The 14,641-nt window shown below is 46.9% G+C and overlaps 1 protein-coding gene across 1 annotated transcript in view; it reads right to left on the reverse strand.

Annotated features, from left to right (window-relative positions):
• The window catches only part of ccdc33 (coiled-coil domain containing 33), a 72,980-nt gene extending 59,561 nt beyond the window's left edge, over window positions 1–13,419 (reverse strand). Inside the window, exons 1-3 of the mRNA XM_033014818.1 lie at window positions 13,361–13,419; window positions 10,809–10,872; window positions 8,807–9,034 (exon numbers count right to left, since the gene is read on the reverse strand). Of these exons, the coding sequence (XP_032870709.1) occupies window positions 8,807–9,034; window positions 10,809–10,872; window positions 13,361–13,419 (351 nt within the window). The remainder of the gene's footprint in view (window positions 1–8,806; window positions 9,035–10,808; window positions 10,873–13,360) is intronic.
• Window positions 13,420–14,641: the final 1,222 nt, after the last annotated feature.

Consider the following 14,641-nt stretch of genomic DNA (forward strand, 5'->3'; position numbering starts at 1 on the left):
CTGACAAAAACCTCCAGGAACCGCACGGAAACCTTGGGTGGGGCGCAAAGCCTCCAGAGGTTTCCATTCAGGTTTCCTAAGTGGGACAGGGGCATAACTTATCTCCTCTTTTAACCGTTTGGTACGGACTATACATGAGATTGCCACGAATTATGAACTGATAGTTTTATCCCAGAATCACAGTCATGTACTACACAGCATTTAAAAGATCAACGCAACAGCATTAGTATAATCTGCAGGATAGACTCCACACGGCTTTTTCAAAAGCACATTTATATTATTTCTTTGTAATGGTCTAAAAGGAATATAAATGCCATGGCAACCCTGATTAGCAATATACGAACAGAGACCATTCTGTGCAGAGGAGCAGCAAACAGCTGTGAACCATTTCGAGCAATTATTTAGAGAGAAGAGGAACTGATTTAATCGAGAAAATTGGCTTCAGTTTCCTTTGATGCAGAGCTAAATAGCTGGAATGGGCTGTGTAACACAACCAAGCCTAATCATCAAATAATGGTAAATGAGAAATATTTCAATTAATATTTCAATATTTGATCATGACCATGAGAGATAGGAGCAAAATGAGGCCATTCAGCCCATCGTGTCGACTCCGCCATTTAATAATGGCTGATCTCTTAGATACATAGATACATAGAAAATAGGTGCAGGAGTAGGCCATTCGGCCCTTCGAGCCTGCACCGCCATTCAATATGATCATGGCTGATCATCCAACTCAGTATCCCGTACCTGCCTTCTCTCCATACCCCCTGATCCCTTTAGCCACAAGGGCCACATCTAACTCCCTCTTAAATATAGCCAATGAACTGGCCTCAACTACCCTCTGTGGCAGAGAATTCCACAGACTCACCACTCTCTGTGTGAAAAAAGTTTTTCTCATCTCGGTCTTAAAGGATTTCCCCTTTATCCTTAAACTGTGACCCCTTGTTCTGGACTTCCCCAACATCGGGAACAATCTTCCTGCATCTAGCCTGTCCAACCCCTTAAGAATTTTGTAAGTTTCTATAAGATCCCCCCTCAATCTCCTAAATTCTAGTGAGTATAAGCCGAGTCTATCCAGTCTTCCTTCAAATGAAAGTCCTGACATCCCAGGAATCAGTCTGGTGAACCTTCTCTGTACTCCCTCTATGGCAATAAAGTCCTTCCTCAGATTTGGAGACCAAAACTGTACGCAATATTCGTATTCATTCTCAACCCCATTCTCCTGTCTACTCCCCATAACCTTTGATACCATTATTAATTAAGAACCTTTCAATCCCTGCCTTAAAAATACCCAAGGACTTGGCCTCCACAGCCGTCTGTGGCAATGGGTTCCACAGATTCACAACCCTTTAGCTAAAGAAATTCCTCCTCATCTCCATTTTGAAGATAAATCCTTTTACTCTGAGGCTGTGCCCTCTGTTCCTAGACTCTCCCATTACTGGAAATATCCTTTCAAACCTTTCCCCTCTCACCTTCACGCTATGCCCTTGGATATTTGTTTTTTTTTTCCATCCTGGGACAAAGGTTCTGGCTGTTTATCCTATCTATGCCTCTCGTGACAATAGACAATAGACAATAGGTGCAGGAGTAGGCCATTCGGCCCTTCGAGCCAGCACCGCCATTCAATGTGATCATGGCTGATCGTCCCCAATCAGTACCCCGTTCCTGCCTTCTCCCCATATCCCCTGCCTCCGCTATTTTTAAGAGCCCTATCTAGCCCATGGGCCATGACAGACATGGTGGAAAGAGGTCCTGTTCTTGTGCTGCGCTGTTCTGTGTCCTAAACCTACTTGATGCTTTACGAAACTAGTGTTACAAAAAACTATCTGGATAATTCTGCAGCATTTTAATGGAGAGATCGTCGGTTTTTCGGGGAAATGGAGTTTCCAAATGCTTGCGTGATCGAACAGTCACGGAAACCACAGGTGCAGTGTTGGGGAGATAACCTTAGCTCCACTTTCATTAACTTCCTGGACTGTTTTACAAAGCCTTTCCAATAAGCATTTTTCCACATGCAAAACTCAGATTAGGCTTCTTGATAATGAGGAAGCAAAATGTTTATATTGGAGACACAAGAGACAGGGGATGCTGGACTTTAAAGCAGGGTCAGGAAGCGTCTGAAGTAAATAGAATGCCGCCCGCAGCTGTTAATGTTGCTCAACTGCTGCACCAAGCTCATGTGTTTATGTGAGTATGTGTTTGTGTGTATGTGTGCGCACAGATGTGAGTATGTGTATGTGTGTGTAAGTGTGTGCTTGTGTGTGTCTTGGAGTCTGTGCGTATGCATGCGTGTGAGAATGAGCATATTTGTGTGTGCGTGTGAATGGGTGTTTGTGTGTGTTAAAGTGTGTGTGTGCGTGTGTGTCAGAGTGTGTGTGTGTATGTCAGAGTGTGTGTGTGTTAATGTGTGTGTGTGTGTGTGTCAGAGTGTGTGTGTGTGTGTCAGAGTGTGTGTGTCAGAGTGTGTGTGTGTTAATGTGTGTGTGTGTGTGTGTGTGTGTCAGAGTGTGTGTGTGTGTGTCAGAGTGTGTGTGTCAGAGTGTGTGTGTGTTAATGTGTGTGTGTGTGTGTGTCAGAGTGTGTGTGTGTGTCAGAGTGTGTGTGTCAGAGTGTGTGTGTGTTAATGTGTGTGTGTGTGTGTGTCAGAGTGTGTGTGTGTGTCAGTGTGTGTGCCAGAGTGTGTGTGTGTTAATGTGTGTGTGTGTGTGTGTCAGAGTGTGTGTGTGTGTGTGTCAGAGTGTGTGTGTGTCAGAGTGTGTGTGTGTGTTAATGTGTGTGTCAGAGTGTGTGTGTTTGTATGAGTGTATATGTTAATGTGTGAGTATATGTGCGTGTGAGTGAGTGTATGTTTGAGTGTGTATTTGTGTGTGAGTATGTGCGTGCGTTTGTACGTGCGTGAATCAGTGTATGTGTGCGCATATATGTGTGTTTGTGTATGTGTAAATTTACGTGTATGATTGAGTGTGTGTGTGTGTGTGTGAGTATGTGCGTGCGTTTGTAGGTGCGTGTATGAGTGTATGTGCGTGCATGTTTGTGTGTTTATATGTGTGCTTGTGTGTGTGTGTATATTTACGTGTATGATTGTGTGTGTGTACGTTCGCGCACACATGTGCGTGCACGTTCTGGTACGTATGAGGTACAGACAATTGTGTTTCAGAGGCAACCATCAACAAATTTACAGGAGGGAAGATTTCTGTGTGGCATGTTAAACATTGGGGAAGTACAGTGGTTATTGGTGAGGCTACCATATTGTAGATAGACAATAGACAATAGGTGCAGGAGTAGGCCATTCGGCCCTTCGAGCCAGCACCGCCATTCAATGTGATCATGGCTGATCATCCCCAATCAGTACCCCGTTCCTGCCTTCTCCCCATATCCCCTGACTCCGCTATTGTTAAGAGCCCTATCTAGCTCTCTCTTGAAAGCATCCAGAGAACCTGCCTCCACCGCCCTCTGAGGCAGAGAATTCCACAGGCATTCTCTGTTTGTTCCGTGTTCTCTTGGTTTGAGTTCAGCTCACTATCTTCATTCATCTCTGTACAGCTCCCACTTTGGGGTGAACAACTTCATAAAATGTAATGATGTCTTGATTCAACATCTCACAAAAAGACATAATGTGCTGGAGTAACTCAGCGGGTCAGGCAGCATCGCTGGAGAAAATGGATAGGTGACATTTTAAGGTGCGGGACCCTCCTTCAGACCCAAAATGTCACCTATCCATCTTCTCCAGAGATGCTGCCTGACCCGCTGAGTTACTCCAGCACATTGTGTCCTTTTCTGCAAACCAGCATCTGCAGTTCCTTGTTTCCACACCATCTGGTGACACGGATTGAAAGGAAAGTTGTTGGTCTGCCTATTCTGTGCCCCTCTCAGAGTGAACAATTCCTCTAGATCCCAGGGAGTTATGATCAGGACCAGTCACCATAGTAATGTCAAGACTTGGGTCTATTGGTCAGCGCGGACTTGTTGGGCCGAAGGGCCTGTTTCATGCTGTACCTCTAAACTAAACTAAACTAAACTAAAGCCAGCGTATGGTTGGCACAAACTCAGTGGGCCGAAGGGCCTGTTTCCATGCTGTATCTCAAACACCAATGTAAAACTGCCACCTCCATTAAATATTCCATGTTAAATCTGCAAACACAAGGCCATCAATCTTGCCCCATATTAAATAACTTTCTAATGTAGACGAGGTGCAGGACACATAGAGGCGTTTTGGTCATGTTCAGCTGCAGGGATGTAGAGCAGCTCTCTAGGCTTAGTGGCGGCTTATGGACTATTTAATTACTCCCTTCAATAGTTTATAGAGGAACGGGTAATCTTGGTTGAAAAAGACTCTGCACAATTGTAGAATGGGATCAGCAACTAATATCCATTGAGGTTTGCTGGTGATCTGCCTGGAGCCCAGCTGTTCCTCACTGATACAGATGTTCAAATGCAAATTCACGAGATCCCGATTAACAAAGAGTACATCGGAATTACATATTATTTAGCAGGTTTTATAGGGTTTAGTCAATGTTTATCTCTTTCTGTTTCCTTAAGATAAGAGCACAATAGCACCAATTTAGATATTAATGATACAACGTTGTTTGACTTAACGATACGATCTATTCACAGGGGGATTTGAATTATCTAATTTTTTGGGGATATTTCACATGATATTACATAAGGTCTTATCACATCTTGCAGAAAGGCCTCAAATCACTCAGCCAACGTGAAATATGGTGATTGAAATTTTGGACATCGCCACTATGACTGCACTTCAAATAACTCTTCATTGATTTTGAGATGTTATGAAACTCACTGTACACTAGCGCAAAAACAAACTGGAGATTCTACAGCCCTTCAAACTTGAACAAGTTTCCTCTCTGGGTGCCACGTTCCCAAGGACATGGAGACCGGCGTACACGGAGTGGATACGAAAGTGGGATAACACAGAATTGACATGAATGGTTATGGATGGTCGGCATGGACTCAGTGGGCCAAAGGGCCTCTTTCCACTCTTACAAAGTCAAAGTCAAAGTCAAAGTAGCCTTTATTGTCATTCAGACCTTGCTGTCTGAATGATATTTCGTTGCCTTGCAGTCCTACATATAGTAAAAATGACAAAAACACACAATAAACACAAATTAACATCCACCACAGTGTGGATCACCAGGCACCTCCTCACTGTGATGGAAGGCAAAAGTCTTAAAGTCTTTGTCTCTTCCATTCTTATTCTCCCTCTACGCCGAGGCGATCCAGGCTTCAGATGTTGTGATCCCGCCGGGCGATGGTAAGTAATGTCAGTCCCGCGGCTGAATCCGAGCTCCGCGAACGGGCCGGTTCAACTCCGCGGCCCGGGGCGGTCGAAGCTGCCGCCCTCCAGTCCAGCGGACGCAGCTGTTGTTGCGGGAGCTCCGGAGAACAGGTCACCAACCCGTGACCTGCGAGCTCCCCGACCTTTCTATTGATCAACATCAACTGCTGAAGGAACTCAGCAAGTCTGGGCAACAATTATGGAGGAAATGGAGAGATGACGTTTCAGGTCGGGATCTTCCTTCAGACTGTTTAAGAAAGAACTGCAGATGCTGGTCAATCGAAGGTAGACACAAAATGCTGGAGTAACTCAGCGGGAGAGGCAGCATTTGTGGAGAGAAGGAATTGGCGACGTTTCGGGTCGAGACCCTTCTTCAGATTGTTGGGTCTGTTGGGTCTGTTTAAAGAAGGGTGGGAAGTGGGAAGCCTCAAGAAGGGACCCAAAACATCGTCTGTCCATTCCCTCCACGGAAGCTGCCTGACTCGCTGAGTTTCTTTAGAGCTTTAGTGTTTTGCTCAAGATTCCAGCATCTGCTATTCCTTGTGACGTCAGCTCTTCAAACTGTTTCCCCCACCACTTATAATAATCAAGAATCTATCTATTTCTGCCTTAAATATATCCATTTAATTGGACTCCACAGCCTTCTGTACCCAAGAATTCCACAGATCCACCACCCTCTGGCTAAAGAAATTCCACCTCATCTTCCTAAAGGAAGGTCCTTTAATTATGAGGCTATGACCTCCAGTCCTAGACTCTCCCACTATTGGAAACATCTTCTCCACATCCACTCTATCCAACCCCTTGACTATTCGGTAAGTTTCAATGAGGTTGCCCCTCATCCTTCTAAACTCCAGCGAGGGCAGGCCCAGTGCCGTCAAACGCTCATCATATGTTAACCCACCGTGGGCTTAAGGTGAAAGTGGAGAGATAAAAGGAGGGACTACCCCTGTCACCTGCACTCATCAAGAATCTACCTATGTCGGAAGGAACTGAAGATGAGGGTTTAAACTGAAGATAAACACCAAAAGCTGGAGTAACTCAGCGGGAGAGGCAGCAACTCTGGAGAGAAGGAATGGGTGACGTTTCGGGTCGAGACCCTTGTTAAATCTATCTATCCCAGCCTTAAACATATCCATTGGCTTGGCCTCCACAGCCCTCCGTGGCAAAAGATTCCACAGATTCACCACCCTCTGACAAATGGGGTTGGACAGGCTAGATGCAGGAAGATTGTTCCCGATGTTGGGGAAGTCCAGAACAAGGGGTCACACAGTTTAAGGATAAGGGGGAAATCTTTTAGGACCGAGATGAGAAAAACATTTTTCACACAGAGAGTGGTGAATCTGTGGAATTCTCTGCCACAGAAGGTAGTTGAGGCCACAGTTCATTGGCTATATTTAAGAGGGAGTTAGATGTGGCCCTTGTGGCTAAAGGGATCAGGGGGGTATGGAGAGAAGGCAGGTACGGGATACTGAGTTGGATGATCAGCCATGATCATATTGAATGGCGGTGAAGGCTCGAAGGGCCGAATGGCCTACTCCTGCACCTATTGTCTATGTTTCTATCTCTCTCTACATCACCGTCTATATCTCTCGTTTCCCTTTCCCCCCGACTCAGTCTGAAGTTTCTATGTTTCTAATGATGCTGCCGGTCCTGCTGAGTTACTCCAGCATTTTGTGTCTGTCTTCCCATTTTGACACTGCAGCCATCAAGTGCTCTGGAGATGGAACTTCAAGTGACTTCACCAACCATTGATGCACGCAGACCCTCAGCATGCACCCCCCCCCCTCTACAATTCAGGCCACTTTCATTTATTTTCTTTGTTCTCTGACAAGCCGAGGAGAGGTGTGAAATGCCTGGGGCGTTTTTTTAATACTTTTCCTTTCTCTATTGCAAGAGAAATACCAAAAGATCACGAGCCTGAGCTGGAGTGGAAAGAATCTTAATAACCACTGCTGTAGCCCACAGGCAGCCGAGCAAACATATCAGAAATATAAAAGACGTTCTCAGTCTCTAAGCGACGGCAAGGACTTTAATATCTGACTGACGTTTTACACCTCGATTGTTCCACAAAGCTGCTTCCAGTTTGGGTGTCACCGCTTATCCCATTGAAGGCCGCACATGTAGACACAAGGAACTGCAGAATATGGTTTACCAGCATAGACACGGATTGCTGGATCACTCAGCAGGTTACAGGACAACAGCATGGGCAGCACGGAGGCGCAGCGGTAGAGCTGCTGCCTTACTGCGCTGGAGATGCAGGTTCGGTCCCAACCACGGGTGCTGTCTGTACGGAGTTTGCACGTTCTCCCCGTGACCCGCGTCGGGGAGATTTCTCCGAGATCTTCTGTTCCCTCCCACACTCCAAAAGGCATGCAGGTTTGTTGGTGTAAGTGTAAATTGTCCCCAGTGTGTGTAGGATAGCGTTAGTGTGCGGGGATCGGGGACACGGTGGGCCGAAGGGCCTGTTTCCGTGCTGTATCTCTAAACTAAACGGTTGAACAATACAGTGCAGGAGAGGGACCTTTGGCACACACGGCAAGAACAAGTTCACAAGTTCACCAATTATAGGAGTAGAAATAGGCCACTCGGCTCATCGGGTCCACTCCGTCATTCAATCATGGCTGATCTCTGCCTCCTAATCCCATTTTCCTGCCTTCTCCCCATAACCCTTGACACCCGTTCTAAAGAAGAATTTGACTATCTCTGCCTTAAAAATATCCACTGACTTGGCCTCCACAGCCTTCTGTGGCAATGAGTTCCACACATTAACTCTGACTAAAGAAGTTCCTCCACACATCAATGCACACACGCAAACACACAACGACACGCACAGGCACACGCACACACACACGCAAGGACATACCCGCACCTGCATCCGCACATGCACACACATGCAAGGACACACTCACACACGTTCACACACACACACACGCAAGGAAACACACGAACACGCACACACACAAGCAAGGACATGCCCGCACATGCACACACATGCAGGGACACACACGCACATTCACACATGCACACTCGCACACACACACGCAAGGACACACAGGAACACGCATAGGCACATGCACACACATGCAAAGACACACATGCACACTCACACACGTACACACACACGCAAGAACACACAGGAACACGCATAGGCACACGCACACACATGCAAAGACACACATGCACACTCACACACGTACACACACACACGCAAGGACACACACGAACACGCACAGGCACATGCACACACACATGCAAGGATATACCCGCACCCGCACATGCACACACATGCAGGGACACACACGCACACTCACACACATGCACACTCGCACACACACACGCAAGGACACACACGAACACGAACACGCACAGGCACACGCACACGCACACACAAGTTTGAGAGCAGGCCAAATTCAGCAAATAAGATGAACAGATTCTCTCCCCAAGGCGAGTGACACAGTTTGTGCAAATTTCCATCCATTTTAAAAGGTTATTTAGAATCTTTTGACCTACCTTGGCCTGTGGTGCTGGTGCTATCTCTGCCGCCTGGTCCTGGATTGCGGATAGCGTCCACTCTGCCGTGGTGGTCAGGCCTGGCCCTGAGGAGGGATCAGGGCTGACAATAGCCAGTGCTCTCTGTGTGTCTGGCTGGTGCTTTAATCCCAGGGCATCCCTGGGGGTTGCAGCTCCCACACTGGCCACAAGGGATGGATAGGCCGTGGCGAGTATCGAATCAGGGCGCTGAAACAGCGAAAGAAAATGTTGGTTAGGAAGGAGCTGCAGATGCTGGTTTACACCGAGGATAGACACAAAATGCTGGGGCAACAGGCTGCATCTCTGGGTGGACGTCTAAGTTTCGAGACCCTTCTTCAGACTGAGAGGCGGGGGGAGAGGGGAAACGGAGAGGTTTAGAGTGAGATGTGGAGAGATGCAGATCAAATGAATGAGAGAGGTGCGAAAAAGGCCATTGTCAGCTGTGGCAGTGGTGAAAACCAGTCACAGACTATGAGACTCAACAGCTTTCTGTGATTTTTAGTGACTATCTTTGGCTTCCACCCAAGTTATATATTTAGTTTAACGACCTGTGCCTGTGGTCAGAGTGGGACTGGTAAGAACTGAATGATTTTAATTGCACTTCCTCTGCAAGGCAGACAGGGACTGAGTTAGCCGGCATGTTAATAAGATTTAGCTACATCGCTTCCTGCTAAAGTGGTGGCTCCAGTATTCCGACTAGTCTATAATCGGATTGCTAACAGACTGAGGTTAATCAACTGGCCATGCAATACATTCTACTCTCTTAAAATGGAACTAGGCTGTAACTGTGGGAATGAGCGGGATTATAGCCCTGTCCCACGGTACGAGTTCATTCCAAGAGCTCTCCCAAGTTTTAAAACAAGTCACAGAGAATGTACGCAGCGGGTACGTCGGAGCTCGGGGACGTCTCTTAGCGGCTCGTAGCGCTAACGGCGGGTACTCGGGGAAACGTGGTAAGCTCGTGAAGATTTTTCAACGTGTTGAAAAATGTCCACGAGAGCCCCGAGTATCGATGAGCGGCCATTACCGTAATTCTCAGAGTTCGAATTAGGGGAAACTCGGGAGAACTCCTGAATTAGCCCGTACAGTGGGACAGCCCCTCATCACTAAACGACACTAAACTGAACCACTTTTGGTTTAGGACTCACTCTCTGGCAGCATAGATGCTGCCTCAGCCGCTGAGTTTCTCCAGCATTTTTGTCTACTTTCGATTTTTCCAGCATCTGCAGTTCTTTCTTAAATATCCTTTCCACTTGTCACTTTAATTTCATGTTTCATGCATGTATTTTGTGTTTTTTATGACTGTTGGCAGATAAATTTCCCTCCTGGGATAAATAAAGTTCTATCGTATCGTATCGTGGGGCACAATGCTGCTGCACTGGAGATGGGCGAGGGCTTCAAGTTCAAGATTCAAGGATTCAAGAGAGTTTATTGTCATGTGTCCCAGATAGGACAATTAAATTCTTGCTTTGCTTCAGCACAACAGAACATAGTAGGCATGAATACAGAACAGATCAGTGTGTCTATATACCATTGTATAAATATATACACACATAAATAAATAACACAGATAAAGTGCAAATAAACAGATAATAGGCTATTAATGTTCAGAGTTTTGTTTGAGTTGAGTTTAATAGCCTGATGGCTGTGGGGAAGTAGCTATTCCTGAACCTGGACGTTGCAGTCTTCAGGCTCCTGTACCTTCTACTTGAAGGTAGCAGGGAGATGAGTGTGTGGCCAGGATGGTGTGGGTCCTTGATGATACTGCCAGCCTTTTTGAGGCAGAGACTGCGATAGATCCCCTCGATGGTAGGGAGGTCAGAGCCGATGATGGACTGGGCAGTGTTTACTACTTTTTGTAGTCTTACCCAAAGACTTGTCCTGGTCCAACTGCATTAGCTCTACAGCCAAGAAAGCACAACCAATGCCTCTCCTTCCTCAGGAGAGTAAGGAAATTGGGCATGTCTTCAACGACTCTTACCAACGTCTGCAGATGCATCCGATCACGAAGCATCACAGCTTGGCACGGCAATTGTTCCGCCCAACTGCGCAAGGAATTGCAGAGAGTTGTGAACATGCCACCAGTCAAACCCTCCCCCATCCACCCCTTCCCCAATCGGATCCGTCTGTAATTCACGCTGCCACGGGGAAGCAGCAAACGCCATCGAGACTCACTCCCACTTGTCCCACTTTCACGACCTAATTCACGACCTCTGCCGAGTTTGCCCTCGACTCATACTCGCAGCATGGTCGTCACGAGGTCGTAGGGAGGTCGTAGGTAGGTCGTGATGCTAGTCGTAGGTACTCGTGGCATCAAGTAGGTCAGGGCGTTTTTTCTAGCCTGATGAAAAATGTCCACGAGTAAAAAAGGGTCATGTATTAGGTCGTGAAAGTGGGACAGGCCCTTAAGTCATTCTCTCCCCCCCCCACCCCCCTCTCACCGGGCAGCAGATACAAAAGCCTGAAAGCTTCCACCACCAGATTCAACAACAGCTTCTTTCCCATTGTTATCAGACTTTTGAAAGGACCTCTCACTTGCTGGGGGTGAATTCCCCTGAATCTTCCAACCTATTTTGTTGTAGCCCTTGCGTTTTTTTTTAAATCTTCACCTTCTCTGCAGCTGTAACACTCTCCATTCTGCGCTCTCACGCGCTGATGTGCTTACGCCTGGTATGGTTTGCCTGGATAGCTCGGTACACGTGACAATAAAGCAATTTCAATAACAAGTCCCTCGAGGAGCTCTGTACATTTCAGTGGGATCACCATCATTAAGTTTAACGCGTGATTAGACTGCATCAGGGAAAATGTCGAGTGTGGCAGTGTTGAGCCTCTCCCATGTCTTTTGTTCCACTCCCTCTCCTCTGTCCACAGCTTTAAGTCACTGACCTTCACCCACCCCCTTGTTAATGCAATCGGAAAGCATCCAGCATTTCATCAATGAAGTCCACTGTGTGATATGGGTCTACAGTCAGGTTTAGTTGCATCCATACCAAGGCACAGTGAAAAGCTTTATTTTGCAGACAGATCAGATAATACCACACATAAATACAATCAAATACAAGTCAAACTCAAGTACAATAGACAGAGCAAAGGGTGCAGAGAATTAAACAGAGTGCAGAATATAGTTCTCAGCATTGTCGTCTGAAGAAGGGTCTCATCCTTAAACGTCACCTATTCCTTTCTCTCCAGAGATGCTGCCTGTCCCGCTGAGTTACTCCAGCTTTTTGTGTCTATCTTCAGGTGTCAACCAGCATCTGCAGTTCCTTCCTGCTCATTGTAGTGCAACGGTTTCATTGACAAAGTTTAACGTCTGCAATGGGATAGAGATGAGTGGGACAGTAGCCCAGCTCATGGAAGGCTTAAAGCTTCACGAATTGTGTTGGATGCTGGTTTAAACCGAAGATAGACACAAGAGGCTGGAGTAACTCACCTAGCCCACAGCTAACAATGGCCTGTTTTCTTCACCATTTTCATATTCATATTCATATCTTTCATTCATTTGTTCTATATCTCTCGAAGTCACCGTCTCTATATCTCTCGTGAGTTTGGTCCGACGAAGGGCCTCGACCCGAAACTGTTGGCCCATTGCGTCTCTCCAGAGCTGCCGCCCGTCCCGCTGAGTTGCTCCAATGTTTTGTGTCTGTCTTCACTACATATCGTAGCTGGGCCGAGTACAATTGCAAGCAAGCGCACTGCGCCCAGAAGCTCAGATCATGTAAAATGCAACAGTTCATGAGCGGCCTGTGATTAGACTGATTAGGTTCACCAGACTGATTCCTGGGATGTCAGGACTGTCTTATGAAGAAAGACTGGATAGACTTGGTTTATACTCTCTAGAATTTAGGAGATTGAGAGGGGATCTTATAGAAACTTACAAAATTCTTAAGGGGTTGGACAGGCTAGATGCAGGAAGATTGCTCCTGATGTTGGGGAAGTCCAGAACAAGGGGTCACAGTTTAAGGATAAGGGGGAAATCCTTTAAAACCGAGATGAGAAGAACTTTTTTCACACAGAGAGTGGTGAATCTCTGGAACTCTCTGCCACAGAGGGTAGTCGAGGCCAGTTCATTGGCTATATTTAAGAGGGAGTTAGATGTGGCCCTTGTGGCTAAGGGGATCAGAGGGTATGGAGAGAAGGCAGGTACGGGATACTGAGTTGGATGATCAGCCATAATCATATTGAATGGCGGTGCAGGCTCGAAGGGCCGAATGGCCTACTCCTGCACCTAATTTCTATGTTTCTAGGTAGACAGGGGGACACTGCAGCTGCTGTCCATGGTGCTGCATAGCCTCTGCCTGTGACTGTCTCTCTGCCGTCTTTGTCATGCACGTGCCCGCCCGCACACTTCCCCCCCCCCCCCCCGCACACTTTTATTCAATTAGCTCTTGTCCAGGAGGAGTCCTGTGGGAATGTGCGCGCGTGAGGATGGCTGACACATTCTGTTCAACAAAGACATTAATTTTCCCTACGCCTCCATGTATCCAATTCATTAGACGTTTAACCAACTGCACAGAGCCTGTAACCTTACGGTACCCACTAATGCGATGCTTGTAGCCATGATAAATGCTGCAAGCACCAGCTCCCCTGTTCATCGTGACTACAACAAACATGGGCTTGGAATTAGTTTAGCTTAGTTTAGAGATACAGTGTGGAAACAGGCCCTTCGGCCCACCGAGTCCGCGCCGACCAGCGATCCCCGCACATTAACACTACCCTACACACACTAGGGACAATTGACATTTATATCAAAGCCAATTAACCTACAAACCTGTACATCTATGGAGTGTGGGAGGAAACCGGAGATACGAAGGGCCGAATGGCCTACTCCTGCACCTATTTTCTATGTTTCTATGTTTCTATACCGGGGGAAAACCTACGCAGTCACGGGGAGAACGTACAAACTCCGTACAGACAGCATCCGTAGTCAGGATCGAACCGGTGTCTCTGGCGCTGTGAGGCAGCAAATTTCACTATACAGTAAGTGTTTAGAAGACCCCTCCTCGTTCTCTTAACTCCAGCGAGTAATAATAATAATAATAATGGATGGGATTTATATAGCGCCTTTCTAATACTCAAGTCGCTTTACATCGCATTATTCATTCACTCCTCAGTCACACTCGGTGGTGGTAAGCTACTTCTGTAGCCACAGCTGCCCTGGGGCAGACTGACGGAAGCGTGGCTGCCAATCTGCGACTACGGCCCCTCCGACCACCACCAATCACTCACACACATTCACACACAGGCAAAGGTGGGTGAAGTGTCTTGGCCCAGAGCCGTCAAAGGCTCACAGTACATTAACCCAACCATCCCCGGGATCATTCTCGTAAACCTCCTCTGGGAAGTCTGCAAAACCAACACATCGCTCCTCAGATATGGGGCCCAAAACTACTTACAATACTGTAAATGTGATCTAACCTGTGCCCTGTAAAGCCTGAGCATTACCCCCCCCCCCCCCCCCCCAGCTTTTATACTCTAGTCCTCTCAAAATTAATATGTACATTGCATTTGTCTTCCTTATCTCCTGATCCAACCTGCAAATTAACCTTTAGGGGATACCGCCAGCTTAGACCATCCACGCGACCATCTTTATTTGCTGTGCGTCTGAGGGGAAAAGGTAAGCTTGCTGCCTAATTGTTTCTTTAAAAAGTCAGAACTCTGCAAGCTTTACGAAATTCTGGGAGGAGATTGAACTGACACTGGGAGAGAGATGGCTTTCTCAGGAGCAGGAGCTCTGCATAACAACACCCCCCCCCCTCTGCACTCTGACCATCAACTCCCCCTCGCAAACATCAAGGCTCAAAGTGATAAATGTGG

Source organism: Amblyraja radiata, chromosome X, assembly GCF_010909765.2.
Source record: "Amblyraja radiata isolate CabotCenter1 chromosome X, sAmbRad1.1.pri, whole genome shotgun sequence".
Lineage (NCBI taxonomy): Eukaryota > Metazoa > Chordata > Chondrichthyes > Rajiformes > Rajidae > Amblyraja > Amblyraja radiata.